Here is a 19,104-nt window from a genome sequence, read left to right on the forward strand (position 1 = left end):
TAAAATAGCTAGGCATTGCCATTGCTCAGCAAAATCATTTAGCTAAAGGAAAAAGCATCATACTGTGGTCAACACAAACCACTCCAAACTTTAAGCACTTATCAGAAAATGGAGTTAGGAACAAACTGGACTATTTGTAGTGAGCCTCCAGACTAGGACAAGGATACAATTTCTGTCCTTCCTGCTACAAAAATCGATGCACTACACCACAGTAAGAAACTGAACCTGAAAACCAAAACTTTGTTAAAAACAGAAGTTTCTTTCACTTTTCATGCTACCACCAGAAAAAGCCCAGTTCTCCAACTGCTCTACCTATCCATCATAAAGTACTACCACACTGTGACTGTAACTTCAACCTCAAAATAATATTCCCTATTGTCTCATAGCTCTTCTACAACACACTTTTACTCAGATGATCTTTAGGATAGTGATCCAAAGATAAACAAGCCAGCTACGTTGTGATGGCCATTATGCAATGTTAACATGTTCCTATGCATCTCAGCAAACCAGAGCTCACCATTCACTTGAAGAATGTAATAATTCTGCGTAAGTTCTATAAGGGGTCCTTCAATAAAAAAGTTTATTCTTCAAAGGAGCTGCTTAGAATGGTCAAGCGACATTTTCATCCAGTCATGGGTATTTTTTCCTGCTCACCCTAGATGGCTGAGATTATAGATGTTAATGCTGCTACTCTGCTCTCTGCTTCGCTTCCTTACATTTTTCAGAAACAGGGGCATATCTAAGAATTATGAACCTGATAAAACATATTTGGTGGCTACCTCAGCCCAGATTACAGACTTTTCCTTTTGATTCTCCCAAGTCATGTTTTTTTACAACAACAATGCTACTGTAACCAGTGCATATAACCAGTGCATTGACCAGAAGTTCAAGACATCAACTGTCTCATGTTCAGCTTTCAAAAGCAGTCACCCCAGTTCCAGCAATTTGTCTTCTAGAGGCTTACATCTAGCAGAAAAAACATTAATTTCACCCAAAGAAGCAAAGGATAGGAAAATTCTCTGGTGTAACAACTGCAGGATTGAAAGCAGTTTCTGAAAAAAGCAGACAGTGAAAATAATGAATGATACTGTTATCATTCAAAAATTGTAAGGGAGAATTGGCAGATTATTAGGGCAGCATGAATCTTACCTGGCACTTACTGTTACTAGCATAAAATATGTTTTTGAACCAGGATAAAGCAATGGGGAGGTGGAAAGACAAAAGGCCGTTTAACACCATGGTTCTCAGGAGGTAGCACCTTCAGGAAGCATTGTCTCACAGCTGCACAGAGCAACAGTGACCTCTGAGAGATCCATCTCTGAATGCAACGCAAAAGTTACAAGCATCTCCAAGGTACCCATTCTCACTGTGCTCAAGGTTCCCAACAATTCACAGCTTAATGGAAGCAATCACTCCTGGTTTTGCCTAGCTTCAAGCTTCAGACCCCAACTACCGTGCAAACACCCACTCTTCCCTGACATAGCACAAAGCAGCTTTAACAGCCTAAAGAGGTGCTTCCACCAAGTAAAGTCACAATCCAAAGTTTCAAAACAATGGTATAATGCTGCACTCTCAGGGAACTTCTTCAGAGTCTTCAACTGCACCTGTTATCATACAGTACACACAGAGACCTAAAAAGAGGCATTCCATGCTTTATCTGACACCCTCATGAATTACAGAAGCAAGAATAGCAAGAACAGACTCCCTGAACAACATTAAAAAAGGTTTCTGCATAATTTTCTCTCCCAGATGTCAATGCAAGGTCCCAGTGAGTGAGCAAGATTGTTTGCAGTAATAAACAAAATTCTACTGTCTTCTGAAGAAAGCAGACCTGGAGCAGTGCCATATAGGGGCATCATAACCAGAATGATCTGCTCTTAAATAACTACTAATTCTATAATAACAAAAAATTGTGTAATTTACTTATGTGCAGTCGCCATAAACTTGTGGAGAGTTTATAGGCAGCATCTTAAGTTGTTGCTAGAGTAATCTGTAATTTGTGACTTCATGCTTGTGAATGAGCAAGTAAAGGAAATGTGCTGGAGAAAAGTTCCTATACATTACATGTCTTGACTAATAATTGCATGACAGGAATTATGTAGGAATAACTGACAGGTAAATGTGTTTTGTTTCAGTGTTGTGTTTTCTTCTTTGAAGACAGAACTTCATTTTTCAAGATCCTATTTATAATCAATCCCATCTATTCAGCTCTATTCAAAATGCTACACCTCAGCAGCTGAGAGAACTGGGAAGGGTGTGGGAGTGGGCATGAATCCTTATGTGTGCATGGATACAATCCACAACCTTAAAAAGAACAAATGCTACCTGCACAAGGGAAACAAGTAAAATTATAATCACATACACCAAGTAAAATTATTAAAAGGCAATAAATGGTGAGACTCAAAGAAAAGCTGAAGTCCTGTGGTCAGGAATCCTTCCCCATAGCTAACAAAAATAACAGGAGCATTCCACCACATACTTGAGCAAAAAGTAATACTTTCCTATTTGAAACAAAACAAGCGTGTTATTTGTTTTCCTTTTTTAAATCCCAACAGCACTCAACACAGTGGCATATTGGGTCATGGGAAGCATGGCCACGGTCTTGGAAAGCTGAGTCACAGTAACTATCCACCTTTCTCACATAAACATGCTAATCAGCCTCTGACTATGAAAACCTGGACTTTCATATTAACAAAGTATCTCTCTCCCTTAAATATTTTTACCTCTCATCTCAAAATACATATGTCAAAATATGTGTTTGCAAACACACTCTCTTTTGCCTGTAAACAAGGGTATCACTGTTTGTTCAACTAGCACCATATGGGTTTTCGTTTAAACTTATTACATAATCTCCCTGAAGACAGGGAGTACAAAGTAAAGGCAGTTTAACATTTTATTTCACAATTCCTACCTTCAATATTAACAACAAACAACTGCTTAATGTTTAAATATTAGCAGATTACACAGTTGCCACAGGACACTGTGGTTATGTGACCTTCGTTCTCGCTAAAGAGCTGAACTGAAAGGCAAAGCTATCAAAGAGGGTACTTGGAAAAAAACTTACAGTTTCATATGGGAATATAAAATAATCCAGTGAAGACCTATATTGTTTATGCAATGCTGTCATTGTAATCCTAAGAGTTTATCTGCCATTGACTTGCCACACCTCAGTCAAAATTGTTAAAGAGTTCACAATAACTCCATAATTCACCTAAATTGTAAGATACCTGACAACAATAATTAAAATCTCATGTCCTTAAGAAACTGCAGAAACATTTTCAGCATTTTAATTATAAACTATTCTGATTTTAGCTTGAATGATTTTGGCTTCTCATCTGTGAGTCTATTTTATCATAGATATTTGCATAAAGCAGTAACTGTTCCATTAAAACATTACATTTACTTTTGCTGCATTGCCCTCTGAATGTTTTTGTGAGATCACTTGGTTGCAGTGGAAATAACTATGATGATGTCAAACTGAACATTTTGATATAAAGATGGGAATTTAAAGATAAAATCCTTAAAATTACTTTCAGGAAAGCATTTTTAACAGATGGGAAAACAGCATCAAACCACTTTTTTTTTTTTCCAAGAAAAGCATTTCCATTTGCTTTAAGGGCATTGCAGTCAAACTAAACTCTAAAAATACCAGATTAAGAAACATAGAGTGGTGTTTAAGACACTAGAGAAAACCCAGCACTTTTCTTTTGATGTCTCAGTAACCAGGAGCTCTTCCATTTCATTCCTAGGACACTCAGGTTGATGTCAGCACCCTGACATCACCAAATGAACTCAGAATAGCAAGTTCACCATCCCAAATAAGACTCTAAAAACAAGTCTTTCTGTGCACATTTTGCTAAGGTATTTCCATCATTTTCAAGAGTTCAGTGGACTCTTTACTTCCTTCTTTCCCCACACATCCACAGGAAAAGGGAAAATGCTGGTTTATTATCTTTAACTTGTCAAAGGCACACAGAATAAGGACCTATCAAGTGCCATTTCAATTATACAGTATTTGAATGCTTGCACACTTGAGAATTAAGTATTCTGGTTTGGGTTATTCTCATACCTGAGATACTGAATCTATAGGTTGCGTGTAATGGAAAACCAAAAGCAAATTGCCAGAGTTTTATAATCATTGAGAGTTTCAGACCAATATTTTCTTTACGGAGATAAAACAGGCTCAAAATTTCTGTAGTATAATCTTCACAAGGCAGTAAAGACTGAACCTGCTGCTTCACACCTGTTAATCTTGTCAGAAAAGATTCAGACCAAGTGGCTGATCTAGGTCTGTGAACAGAGTAAAAGCAATTGTATAAAGTTTGTTGTTGCCATGTTTTTCTTCCTTTTGAACAGCATCAACATGGGACTAATTAATGATCTTTAGAAAGTAGTTTCCAGTTAGACTGACACACAATGGCAAGCAATCTTAGACAGGTGAAGTGACAGGAAGGAGGAAGGCTGACTTGATGTCAGTGACAAAAACTATTTTAATGGAAATGTGAAATTATTCAAAAATTTCTTCTCCTAAACACGTGAAGATTTCTCTAGTCAGATTCAGACTGCACAATGGGCTGAGAGAAGGAATCAGGCAGACACAGTATTTTTACATACCATGTTTTTCTAATGGCTTTTCATACTCAGTGCCTCACTTAAAGGTTTCTTCTGTCAAAGATCTGTTAAATCAGTGATGTTTCATCAAATAGTAGTTGTCAAACATGATAAAGAACTACAATAATAAAATACGTGACCAAGAGGTTTTAGTAGCCAAGGATACAGGGAAGACTGGAAATAGGTTGTATTTCCAAAGCACAGAAAAATGACAACAGCAATGAAGTCTGCTGTTTTTATTCAGTAATACTAATTTGCAGACCTCTTCTATCCTAAAATAAGACCTACATATCAGGTCATGCAATGGACAGACATGACAGGAAAGTCACATAACAAAGGACAGATGATAACACATGACTGCTATTGCAGAATGTATCGTTCAATTAACTCTTTTAAGTAGGGAGACTCCTGCCCTGCTACTGATGCAAAGCAACATCCCAGTCTCTCTCCCACACTAAGAGCACACACCAGACCCCAGACTTGACTAAGCAGATGTAGAGAGCACCTGATGTAAAAGAACTCCAAGAAAAAAAAAAAAAAAAAAAAAAAATCAAAGCCACACCATAAACACACACTACTAAGAGGCAGTAAGACAGAAGGTTTTATTTCTCAGTATAGGAAACCATGTGTCTATGCATTTGAACACAGACCTTTAAGCCAGAGTTGCATACACAGACATAGAGTCCTTGTGTCATGATCCTGCTGATGGCCTTTCGTGTTTTGGAGATCTTACCTGCATTTTGATTAACACCCATCAACCTTTGACGAAAGATGTAGTCATAAGCTGCTCAAGCTACTCCAACACTGAATAATTTGCTTTAATTTATTCCTTTAAAAATACTCTAATTCACTGCTTTACTTTGATGACGTGGGCACTTTTGGTAACTTTCTAGAATTAAATATCCATTGTCTGAGGCAAAAACCCAAAAGCCCCCAAAATGATGATTCTACTGACTGAGAGAGTTCAGGGAAGTTGGGATAAGAAACAGCAACTAAAATATAAAGACAATTAGAATTTCTTCCTTCTGCTAGCTGAATGATTGGCATTTGGTTTAGGATCATCCTTGTGAAAGCATCCTCCCCTGTTGGCTAAGTGCATTTCTAAGCAGTGGGCAAACATCATCAGGAGGAAGGTAGAAAAATGTGTGCCCTTCCATATTCTGAAATCTCCAGGCATTTTTCCCTGTACACAATGTCAGAATGAAAAACAAAGCACAGCGAATGCTACTTATTTTTTTCTCATCTCCTTGCAAAGCCATTTCTAAAAAAAGACTCCAACCTGCCACAGAACCTTCTCTGAACCTTCCATTTCCTATTAAGTTTAAACTTATCTTGTCAGATAGAAATGAAGCTTGGCTCCAGGAAAGAACATTTTTAAATCCTCAGCGAATAAAGATCAGGTAGTATTCACCTACAGAAACTGAAAAATGTGAAAACGTAAATACAAAACAGTGCATGGAGCTGGAAAAATCTCTGGTCAATGTCATTCTACATAACCATCTGAATTCCAGTAAATCAATTTCAATTACAAAGGAAATACAAAGCAAGATGACAGTGTCACAAACACAGAGAAAGAATAAACTCTATTGGGGAAACAACAAGCAAAATTCAAATGTATAAAATCTCTGTTCTCATCCTTTTCTTAAAGTTTTCAGTCTAAAAAATTTGTTCAACTCTACAGGAAGTACTCAGACTTTGATTCCCCACACCTCCCTCCCCGTGCAGTTCCACAACTGCTCAGGAATGGTATCTTAGATTTGTTCAACAGCTGTTTAGTTCAACAGCCATGGTTTTGATACTATAGAATACTAATTACACAAAAACATCTGAATCACAGAATATGCTGAGTTGGAAGGGACACACAAAGATCATCAAATCCAATCCCTGTCCCTGCACAGGACCATCCCCAAGAGTCACAGCACAAGCCTGAGGGCATTGTCCAAATGCTTCTTAAACTCTGTCAGGCTTGGTGCTGTGACACTTCCCTGGGGAGCCTGTTCCACTGCCCAACCACCCTCTGGATGAAGCACCTTTTCCTAATATCCAACCTGAACTTCCCCTGACACAATTTCAGGTCCTTCCCTCGGGTCCTGTCACTGGTCACCAGAGTAAAGAGATCAGGTCTGCTCCTCCCCTTCCCCTCACATGGAAGTTGTATAGTGTGATGAGGTGTCCCCTCAGTCTCCTCTTGTAAAGGAGGAGGGAAAACAAACTCTGCTTCTACGCATTTATAAAGCTGGCTAAAACTATGGTCATCTAGCTACACAACATCTTCTTCCATATTCTAGCTTTGAAATTAAGTTTACTCATTGCAATCCTTCAATTACCCTAATCATCAAGGCCATAACAATCATAGCTGTAAAAAGCACATGTATTACTCTTGTGATACATACCCATAATTGCAAAAATAGCCTTTAAAAGCCTTGGAATTTTTAAACTGATGAAATTTTTAAAATAAACCTAGACATTAAGAGTTGCAGGATACATTATCTTCACATGGGATTGATTCACAGTGGGACCTGAAGAATGGAAAACAGTGTAAAGACTGCGCCCTTTAAGTGTAATGCTAATTCCCTTCAAGTAAAACTGCTTTGATATTTCTGTTTTGAAAAGAAGACACAATCAAGTTCCAGCTATATAATTTGTGGCTAATCTCAACATAATCTAACAATAGTTCTACAGATAACTACAACTCTAGGACTATTATTGCCAGCTCACCAAAACATGGACCTTAGCAGGTGAATTTAATTCTGTATTCTGGCAGCTTCTATTAGATAATATATGCTGGTCAAAAAGCATTTATTGAGCTTTAAAATGCTCAGTTTCTAAAGGATTCTTCTTCAAATTACAACACATCATTAACTATTTGCCTCCCTGATCAGTCTGTTTTGCTGCCAAACAATCCTGTCCTGGATAACCACGAAGTGCTGGAGTACAGTCTTAGCTTTCTGCAAAGCACCACAGGTCACAAAAATGTAATCTTACAGGTCTGAATAAATATACGACCGTGTTTCTCTCCACATTACATCAAATTTCATTATTCCAATCATATGCAATAAAATGCAGTGTTAACATAGTTTTCCATTATTTGTACCTGGTTTTCATCAAAAAGAACCAGTAATAATGCAAACAGCGTGAATAGGGTTGGGAAGTGTTCACCTGCCACAAGGACAGTTTGTGGAGCGAGAACTAGCAGTCTCAAGAGAGGTTATCTGTTCTATCCATTGCAATCACAGCCACCTAAAATATTAACAGCATGAATGCCAAAAATGTGAAAAGACTGCAGAGGTGTGCAGAGTAAAGAAAATTTGTCACTTAAGAATGGAAACATTTTAGAGTAACTAGAAAAATCACAAGTTGTGGTAGTACTATTTATTACTTAGATTGCCTAAGTTTTCCAAATATTATATCTGGGTAAAAAAATCAAACCAAACCAAACCAAACCAACCAGCAAAAAAACCAAAACAAAACAACACAAACACAAATGCCAGGAAAGGTCTCAGATGTCTGTTCCCACAGTACCCTTCCTCTAGCTCTGGTCCAGAACCTTTGAGATGGGTCTTCTGCTGAAGGGATAAACCAGTATTATTGATGCTAACACGGACTGGCTGGTAGGGAGCAAGACCAAGGGCATGTAGAGGTCATAAGTCATAAAGTAACAGTAACCTAAACCACAAATGCATGAAACCTCTCTGTAGCTTCATTTTTCATTTTGACCTTTATACATTTTCATATGGATAATTCATAAAATGACATAGTGCTTAACAATTCACATGTATATCAATTATTCAAAAACTACCAATCAAATGAAAATAAAACAGATTACTGCATGGCACTCAAGGTTCCTTCATCTTCAGCATCCGTCGTCAAAGTCACCCTCCTTTAATTTCCCAAATTTCGGGAGTTAGGATCTCATTTCTCAGAGTTGGAATTTCACCAGCTGCCTTACTCCTACAGACTAAAGCCGCAGTCATCTTCTGTGTGTGGTGTTGAGCTAAGGCTGATCAGCACTGTTAGAAAAACATGTAGGGACCAGCTAGGCTAATCAAGGCAAAACCAACCACAAACTTGCCTAAAGCAAGTGGCAGTTACTCCTGCTACAGCAAAATCAGGTCACTTTTGAATACATAAGTAAGCCAATCAAAGACACATCTTTTGAAAAAAACAAAAGGAACGCAACAGTAGAAACCATTTTTTATTTCTGCTTACTCAGAAAACTCCTTTTAAAAACATTCCCATCAGTCCAGGTATTAGACTATATAGAGAAAATGGGACAAAATACTTTAAAAGAGTTGAGTATAAATATTTAAAAGAAAAATTATGACAAAGCTTTCTTGATGTTCCATTTTTTACTTCTTTCAATTTAAATTTTTGCCCACTGGCATGTAAATAACTAGTGGGTAATTAGTTGACCAATTAGTTCTATGACAAATCTCACAATTCTGCCTATGCAATATTACAGTTACATCTGCATGGCTGCATCCTTGTGCCACACCTCCTACCTTTAGGGAAAAATCCCTACAACCTCTATGGCTATCGCAACATGAACAATGACTGACAACAGACAAACCACTTAACAAAAGTAAAAAACCCTGCCTTCTCGTTTCTCTGCTGAGCAGCAGAAAACACAAAAGTATCTGTAAATGCACAGCAGTAAATAGTCCTAGAGTGGTCACACTAAACTACCTTTGCAGGTTTCCAGCTTAAGGTATTTGTGTTCAGTGCCATCCACATAACTCTTTAAGCTGCTTTGCTGTGAACCGTATTAGGGAACTGATCTGATCTGATGCAAACAAAACCAATTTATATGTACTAAAAAAGAAAAAAAAATTGTGTCATTTTTTGCCCAATCAGCTGTGCACTCCAATTCACCCTCACACATTACACTACCCTAGTATTGTCACAGAATGATTATTTAGTGAAATCACAACTTCACAGCTACCATCAGCTTTTAAAAACTGCAGTGACTTGGCAGTTCAAGAAACAGATACCTCTCCACATCAACCCAACCAACAGAACAGCTACAGCAAGTCCAGCCCTGGCATCAGAGCAGAGAACAATCAACCCAGTATCAGGAAGGCAAAGAACCAGTCCCAGAGATCTGGTCTAGCCTCGGCTTTCAAAAAAGAGCCAGTAAGACCCCAAAGCTATAGAAGTAGTGATGACACTACCATTTTAGAAGTATTTTTAAAAGCTCTTGCTGTGCGGGCACAAGTCTGCTCATCTCACTGCACTGTCTACAAATAAAATGCGTGTTTGTGTATTTGCAAACTCCATTTTGCTCAGCCTCTGAGGGGCTGATCCATTAGCACACTCCACTACCTCCAGTCACAGCATGATGCAAAAACCATTCCATTCCTACAAGCAGAAAGCCACATGCAATTTAAGGTTTTAGGATTCCAGAAGTTTCACCAAGGTGCACATCCAGGACTGCCACAGCCCTGATTTGAGCATGTATAGACATTTCAGACGCAGACCAGGCACCCAGCAACCACACAAGCAACAAGTCTAATGTATATTGGCAGTAAGCGCCAGGCAGCAACCCTCTAAAACTGCGGTAGCTGGAGGCATCATTCATGCAAAATGCATCAACACTGCTGGCAACAGAGAATCCAAATCTTCCCCCCTCCCAGCTAGGTACCCTAATTGCTAGAAACTGAATCAGGTTCTGGCCCACAACTCTTGCCCCCGGTCCTTCTGTTGCATTACAACAGCACAGTGCAGTGGCCCTGCCTGAAACAGAAGTGCAAACTTGCTTCTTTAAAGATCCTCCAGGGACCTTCCTTTTCTTCATCCCTATTCCTTCATTTCCAACCGGCTGCCTTAAATGCTCCCTAGTCACCACACTGGCTGTTTTGGTACCAATTCCTGACACCTTTGGTAGGTTTCTTAATTCCAAAGTCGAGTGGGTAAAAAAGTTAAGCATGGAGATGTCAATCTAAAGAACACCAAAAAGTCATCTTTTTCTAAATTGGTTTTCACATGGCCAGAGTGTAAGGCAGATCTCCAAGGAGGCTCGAAGAGTGACCATACTGGTCAGCTAAAAACACTTCCTGCAGGCTGCCTAGGCATGCAAGACATCATAAATATATGAATCCAGCAGCTGATGTTTAGGGATCTCATATTTATCCAACAAGAGGAATGTGATTAGTCTTGCGACATCTCTTCTGTTTCTTCTCTAAATGCACATAGTTTGGTGTACATGCAGTCGCATTGCCACTCCCTCTCTCAAATGTTTCTTTATTTCCTCTTCAGAGGAAAAGAAAAATGCCAACAACCCATTCCTTGTGAGCAATTTCATCCTTTAACACACCAGATTTTGTTCAGGTCAAGTAACATTTTTGGTAAAGAATGTAATTGCAATTGCCTGTTTCTAAGATCTTGTAAATAGCACAACACTATTTTTAAAGCTTATGAAAAATGCATATACAGTGTTTCTTTAAGTGTTTTAACACAGCTTCAGCTGAAATTGCTTTATTCCAAAGCAATTGAATATAGAGTATTTTTATAAGGACCTCTTTGTCTCTCTGCAAATGACTGAGATACAGATACTTTCCAGAAAGAGAATGCACCTGAAAATATGCAGCCTTACATTTTACTAGCCGTAGTTATCTAGCACCATAAAACATCAGTTGCTCTGTTCCTGAAGATTATGTTGTAGCTAAAGCAAAACAGCATGATCAGCAGAGTCAAGTAGTACCTAGAGGCCTTATGCAAGTTTAGATTTGGCACCATACACACACAGGCTCTATTCAGTATGGTAAAGCCATTCTACAGCCAAAGCAGAGGCAATTCCATAGATCAAAAGCAAAAATGAAGCTAAAATTCAGCAGAACGTTCATGCCATCTTCCAGAAAATACAGTATCACATACCTCCTTGTCATACTCCTTGGACAACATAGACAAATAAAATAGATATAGGCCTAAACAAGCTGGTCAGAAGACACATTGTTATCACTCAGAGCTGTAAGCTTGTCTACATTACAGCTCCAGCAGGAGTGCCTTTAACATGCAGTTTGAGACACATTTGGAAGAGCTTCTCTAGCCTCCTGAGACACAAAGCTGCATAGAAAGAGCAAATTATTTCCCAATGTGATAAAATCCAGGTAACTTTAAATACTTTCCAGCAGGCATCACAAAAGACAAGGTATACACATAACTGCTGGGTCCAGTAGCTCTCTCCTAGGCTGTACATGAAGCAAAGTCACCCTGCAACTCCTCTTACAGGAATACTATAATGGAAAGGAGCAAGCTTCAAAAACTTTCAAAAACCACTGGCAGTGGCAACATGTGATGCCATCAGTACCTAACATATTGAAGACAAAAAGCAACCTCTTCCACCACCTCCTCTTGCCCCCACCTTGCTCTGACAAGGAAAGATGGGGTCACAGAGGAAATCGTAGTACAAAGACATAGGTGAACTCAATTGAGAGAAAAAATCCACTGTAATAAAGCTTCTTTTCAGGATAACTCAGCGTTCACTGCAGAAGAGAGCTGTATGGACATTTTCCACAGCAGAGTTGCTCTATGAGTCTCTCCTGGGATTATTCTTGTTAGTGGGCCCTGTAGCATCCTGTGAGTCCTGAGACTAGGACTCAACCAGTTCTCCTGAGGGTACGCATCATAAGCAACCATTTATGCAGTAAAAGAAACCAAATGAAACTAAACACAAACTATGACAGGCTGGACAGTGGAGTAAATTACTTCATTTCTCCTCCTTTCGGCTGCAGTCATCAGTCATGCTACTTTGTACTTCGAAAAGGTCTGAAGTTATCAGCACTCATACAAATTCAATGTCCCTCCATCAGGTAAATTCTGGTCTCTCAAGAAATCAAGATGAAGTAATAAGTCATAAGCAGCATAAATACATGGCTTTTTCTGAGGGGAAAGTGGAAAGAAGAGTCTTATGATACATACAGTGTTTAAGAATTTACGTATTTCTGCACAGATCCAAAATATAACTATGCATGAGCAAGTACTGCTGGACCTGTACAGACTAGCAACAGGACTTTCCCTGTGGACATTACACAGTGCTATCACATCCAAAAAATTACCATGGTACCATTAAGTGCCATAGCACTATTAAATCTATAGCAGATAAATTCAGTGGTGCTTCAGGGAAACAGATTTCTCTCTCCTTACTCACCAACCACTTTCCCCTCCAACTGACCTCACTGAGTGGCTGGAGCCTGTCCACAATGGACTCCACTCCTTTCATGGACACAGGAGCCCATCATGATGCCAGAATCCCTCACCTCTTCTTTTTTGAGGGCCCAACAAATCCATGTCCAATGCCATGCAATTCTTCTCTTCCATTTTGCTGGAGGAAGGGAAGAATGGCACGATTGAGGGCAAGAAGAGCAAATTTAATCTGTTCCCAGGCACACTCCACGCTACTGCTAGCACAGGAGAGACGAGCGGGGGAGAAGGAGCTGAACAAAGAGGCCAAATGGAGCTGTATGATGCCCAAAGGGACACACTAGGTGCGCATGGCAGCAAAATAATCAAAGTGGCATGGTTGTGTCAGCATCTAATAGTTTTGGCGTTTTTTGCAATCACATTTATTTAGAATTGCATTGCCATTGTGCCTGCATTTCAACCACTGCTTACCCAAACCTCACTAATTCACATTACCCAGGGCAGGCACTGGATCACTTCTGCAGACAAAAAGGTTTGCAGAGGCAAGGCCAGTGGTATCAATGCCTCACAGAAGTCCAGTTAATACAACTGAGGTGATACATCTTGCAGGACTGGGGTGTTCAGTGTGAGATGTCTGACGATAGTAACACCAAGACATACAAGGAGCCTGTGCCTGGGGACTAACTATTTTTGATGTGACAAGGTTTAGGATTTTAGAGGTAGACGTGGCAGTAACCAGAAACAACATTCATCTCCACTGACACAGCTTACATAATAAACAGTTTCAGAAAAACACAAGAGAAAAGAGAATTAAAAAAAAGTTAAATACATGAAAATTGCATAATCAATTTTCTTTACCTTGCATTAGAACTATCCCAAATATTGTCACATAAGTTAGCAACAAATCTCTTTTTGTTACATTATTGATGTGGTTCTGACAGTCATGAATTTGATCTTCAAAAGACTTACACATGCACTTAAAATTAAGCATGCAAGCAGTCCCATTGGGTACTGATGTAAGGTTCATGCCTTCACTTGAACAGTCATTTTACAACTAGCTTTTTTAGCATGCAATGTTTGTGTTCACTTTGCTCATAAGACAAAAATTTTAAAGTAACTCATACATTCTGGGGAGTACGGGCAACCAGTACGAGTCCAATGGATAAAAGGTGACACACAACACACAAAAAAACAATTACATTAGAAACAGAGATATTCCACAGTATTTAAAAATCAACTCCTGTATCCTTGTTATGCAGTTCATACAATTACTGAAGTTTATTCACATGCTAACCATAGCAAAGATAAAGTTTAATGATGTTCAAGTGCTTCCATGCTAAGGCACTGTTTTTACAGTTTTCTAGGCTTTGATTTATCTATCAAAATTATTTGAGTTCTGAATTTTCATTAATGCAATTTTTAACTGTTTTGGATGTAACTTAGTGGTTATGAAATATAAAGTTAAAAAATATTATATACACTAACTCCCATTATAAATATCAACTTCCGACCTTAAGTTGAACAGACAAAGTAGCAAAGGCAGAATCAACTACAGAAAGAAGTCTCATTGAGACATACCTTAAAACCTCACACTGAAAATATGTTTTTACTTTACCAAGCAGTAGAACTTTAAAAAGACAAATCACACTTTGCACATGCATGAGACAACAACTATGCCCAGAACTTGTAGCAGAATAGGGATCAAGGGTAACTGACATTCACTCAACACAAACATTTAATTTTGCTGTAAAATACACACCAGGTGAACAGCAAGGGACATTAGCTAGACTACGTAAATTCTCTTTAGAACTATCTGGCTAAAGGGCAGAAAAACAACATTGTGATTGCATAGTTAAACACTCAAAATGAAGAAATAAGCAGGACACACTATGTAAAACATTAGTGCTTTGTACCTGCATTACCATAAAAATGTTCTACAGGGCCTCTTTTTTTGCACAATGCAAAAAAAGAAGACAGTCCTAGGGAGGTAATTTAGTTACAAATGGGGTAAAAATCTACTGGAAAATCTCACCTCTGGTTTTTACTGAAAATTTGTGTGAATATAATTTACAGCAGGGTTTTCCCAAAACAGTTTCAGAAAATGTTTTCAAAGTTTAAGAAAAGACACCGATGTGTAACATACATTGTTTAAAATGTTGTATAAGTTGCAAACATTGAGCTACATAAAACAAAGGAAATTAAACAGGGCTGTAGTGCCAATCTCTTGATACCTGAGTGCTTAACTATGCAGCCTTAATAGTATCCCATTTGGGTTTTCCTTCTGAAAGACTGAATTCCTAAAGTCCGCTTAAAATTTCAACATCTGAATTCTTGCAAGCAAAGACCAATTACATTCAATCCCAAAGACTCATATGCCTAAAAGGGTATAATGAAAAAATCAAAGGAAGCAGTCATGCAGGATACTGGCAAGGAAAAAGTAGTAAAGAAATTTTAGAAAAAGCATTTAACTCACCAGTCCATTGTTTGGCTGAGGTGAAAAAGGCAAACATTACTGAGATGCATCAGTGAGGAAGTTAGAACACAAATCAAGGCCCATGCCTGCAAGCACACGTGAATAACTTCAGGCCTAGAAGCTCTTTCATGGCAAAGTTATTCATATGTGTGCTTGCAGAACCTCAGCTCAGGTGTTGCCCTCAGAGTACAAAATGCTACTCACATTTTGCTATTGACCACAATATAAATAGAAATTCACCTGTGTTTAACTTTTTCAACTGAAGAAGACAAAAACCCCCCTGAAGTCTCACAAAGTAATGTAATTAATCCATTCTAGCTGCTCACAGTTCTAGCTTGTTTGTTTGTTTTTAACATAAATCTCTCAGAACGTGTTTAGGCTTACAGACCAGAAGCCTTCCTTTGAAGCTATGTGAGGACTGTATACCCTGGGGTACAAAGAATTACATCTCTGCCTTGCAATACACAAAGAATGCTTATGACATGACAGTTAAGCCATTATTCTTTTTATTGGGTATGTCTCTCCCAAGCCTGATGTAACCTGACATATTAATACATAATATACAATATTCAATTAAGTATCTCCTAAAGTGATGAATCTTCCCAACATTTGCTTGTGTAGCTTTTGGGATCTGGGCAGTGTAAGAAATCCAGTTTAAAGAAAAAGGACACCACACAAATGCGTAGCATGGAGCACGTGTGTGTACCTGGTTAGACAAACACTAACTACACAGATAGTATTTTTAAGTATATGTGCCTAGCATAGGTTCAAATGGATGGCAGATTACAAACCACTGCTTGGAGAAGAGAAAATAAGTAAAAGGTTCAAAACGCCAGAGAATAGGAGACTTTTAAGTCTTTAAACACCAATAGTTTGGTAAGATGTAGTTGACGTGTGTATGGATCAGTGGGCAATCAAAAATTTTCTAAAAAAATCAAAATCAAAAGGCTAGATAGGTCAGCTGAGATTTACAAATAGTGAACATTTGGGCATGATTATTTTATATACACTAGCAAAGAGGAATCAAATATTGCTCTATCCACTAAAACAGCATTCAGTTCAGATAACCTAAGTTCTTATTGAAAAAGGTGCTGACCAAAGCATCTCTGTTATACACTAGCTGAAATAAAGGAGCACACAACTCCAGCCATACTGAGCTATGTGCTGCTTTGAGTTGTTGGGGAAGGTTTGTTTCCTGATGTTTCCTCAATGTAAGTTTCATCACTGACTTCAATAAAAGAACACAGAGTAATTTCTTTTTGAAGTGTCAGTATTCAAATATGAAATCTAATGAAAGTATTAAGTTTTGAAACACCAACACTACATCTAATTTTATCTCCCTTTAGATATGGCCTTGATCCAGCTAATGGCTGGGATGGGAGTATATTATTTCTGGGATGGGAGTATATTATTAGGCGATTAAACAAACTTTATCCATTTGTTTATCCTTCTGATCAGCAAAAAAGCCTAAATAGCAGGTATCCACCTGACAGGAAAGCACTGAGAAGTAAAAATGGTTGGAAATTATAACCAGATGTGAAAGCAGAAGATAAAAAAAGGTACATGGAGAAAATGGGGGGAAAAGCAAAAAGGGACTATCGCGCTAAGGCCTGCAAGCAGGACAGGGCCAAGATCTGTGCCCACTCCGGGCCCTGCGCCGCGAACCCGCTGCATCCTCTCGTCCACAGAGGTGTGTGTGTCCGCATGCATATCGTGTGTAGGTGCATCTTTATGCATCCGCACATTGTGTAAGAAGATGCACGGCGGGGCTCTCACTGAGGCACTACTGGGCCCAAACGCGGTTGGCAGAGCCAAGGCCAGGCCAGGGCACGGGTGCCCGGCGGGGCAGTGCGGGGCCTCTCCGGGGAGAGCGACATCGGCACCGGCAGCGGCACCGGCCGCGGGAGGCGCCGTGCAGTGTCATTCACACCGATGATGCATCGCAAGGGGAGCGCAGGCCCGCTGCTCCCGGCGCGGGCAGCTGCGGATCCTCGCCGCGCTGGCACCCGGCCCCACCGGCCGGGGGGCCGCCCGCTGCCCACCCCCCGCTCCCCCGGGCCGGCGGCGAGCGGCCGCCGAGCCGCGAGGAGGAGGAGGAGGCGCCACCGTGGGGTTTCGTCAAGGACAGGCCCGAGGTCAAACCTGGCAACCGCCACGCCGCGGCCCCTTCCCCGCCGCCGCCCGCCGCCTGCCCGCCCGCCGGCGGCGGTGCCTTACCTTGGCAGCCATGCTGTGCCCGGCGCGGCCACCCCTTCCCGTCCCTTCCCTTCCTCCGCTCCCCTCCCTTCCGACCGCGGCACGCAGCTTCCCCGCCTGCGCACCAGCCCGCCAGCGCCGGCCGTCACCGCTCGCTCTCACAGGCAAGGACGGGGCGCCGCCCCCGCCCGGCCCCGCCGCGGCCCCGTGATCGCCGGGCACGGTCCGGAGCTGCCCGCGGGTTCCGCTCCGGGCGCCGGCGAGGCGGCCTCGGGCACCAGCGGAACGCCGGCGTTGCGGAGCGAGCACCGCCTCGTCCCTGTGAAGGGCCCAGCTGCCATCCTGGTTCCTCCACCGCTACGGCTGGTGGCCCAGCGGGCGCACGGGGAGTCCGAGCTCTTGGGGGCCCCGCAGCCTCTCCGCCCGCTGGAGACGGTGACCATGTCCCCAGTTGGGGACTCGCACTGCTGACCCCGGCGAATGCCCCCGGCGTGTTCGGAGGACACCGGGGCGAGCAGCGGAAGGCTGCCAACACCGTCACATCAAACCCTGCTGTCCTACCCAGCGTAGGACAGTTTCCCTCCCCTCAAGCCAGGCTGCTGTTCGAGGGACGATTAATGCAGTTGCAGCATCCCCATGGGGTATCCCTTGAACGAGCTGTGCCTTCAACCAAACAATGGCGTGCTAGTTTCTAAGTCAGCATGAGGACGACACACAAGCAGCCCCCGTCGCAGTCCAGGGCTGTACCCAAGAGGAGCACAAGTGCGGCAGGCTCAGCCTCACAGGCGGTTCGCACACTGCCGAGGGCAGCCTGCCCGGGCACGTTCGGCACTGCAGCATTTGCCATGCGGGCCTGTGGCTGCCTCCGGAGCAATCGCCAGGCTGCCAGTGCCCGCTCCGGCTCGTCCCGGGGCTTCGGGGGGGAATTTAGAATAGGCTGGGTTCGGTAGTGGAGACAGGGAACTTGCCACGTGCGTGTAACTAAAAGGTTGCTTACAAGAACAGCTCCAGGGCAAGTTTTCAAGTTAATAATGATGTATCAAGTTAGTCATAGCTCTGAGGTAGATATTTCAGTGCTTTCCCATAAACTGAATTTTGTAAAGATGCTAAAAAAACAAAGGATCTCAGAGCGATCTACTACATTATAAACCAAAACCAATTAACTCTTTAATTGCTATTAGTTGTCCTAGAGAGAGAATGATAAGGATTCTTAAATGTCTCTTCACAGTAGAGAAATTGTAAGGATTCATAAACATATCTGTACTCGCCCACTATAAATCTATTAAGAATATAATTTTTTGTGTTTTCAGTCCAAGTTAACTACTTCCAGTGTCTGAGCAAATCGTAGTCTCCCCTGTGCCTCTTGGAAGTTTCTTCCATCACCTGTGAGTGATATGCCCCCTTCTCAGCAGTCTCCCAGTCTCAGCTTCTTGTAAAATCCTCCCACTTGCTGGATTCTCTTCCTTTTCTGCTTGCCCCTCATTGCATGTGCTCAGCAGTTCTGTGAGACGGCACAACCTTTCTCTTCTTGCTGCAACTCCCTGACCTAGAAAATAGCAGTTAGATCAAAGCAGACTTGGAGCCTTCCTCCAACCCCACTTTTTCAAATAAACACAAAAAACCAGACTACATAGTGCTTATCTGCAAACTAGATAAGTAAATACTGTCACCTTGTCATAAATGAA

At 41.0% G+C, this 19,104-nt stretch overlaps 1 protein-coding gene across 1 annotated transcript in view; it reads right to left on the bottom strand.

Annotated features, from left to right (window-relative positions):
* SLC25A13 (solute carrier family 25 member 13) overlaps nt 1-17,579 on the bottom strand; it is a 101,659-nt gene extending 84,080 nt beyond the window's left edge. The window contains exon 1 of the mRNA XM_058832273.1: nt 17,441-17,579. Within this exon, the coding sequence (XP_058688256.1) occupies nt 17,441-17,452 (12 nt within the window). The 5' untranslated portion in view covers nt 17,453-17,579. The remainder of the gene's footprint in view (nt 1-17,440) is intronic.
* Between the last annotated feature and the right edge of the window lie 1,525 nt (nt 17,580-19,104).

This window comes from Poecile atricapillus, chromosome 2 (assembly GCF_030490865.1).
Source record: "Poecile atricapillus isolate bPoeAtr1 chromosome 2, bPoeAtr1.hap1, whole genome shotgun sequence".
Classification (NCBI taxonomy): Eukaryota; Metazoa; Chordata; class Aves; order Passeriformes; family Paridae; genus Poecile; species Poecile atricapillus.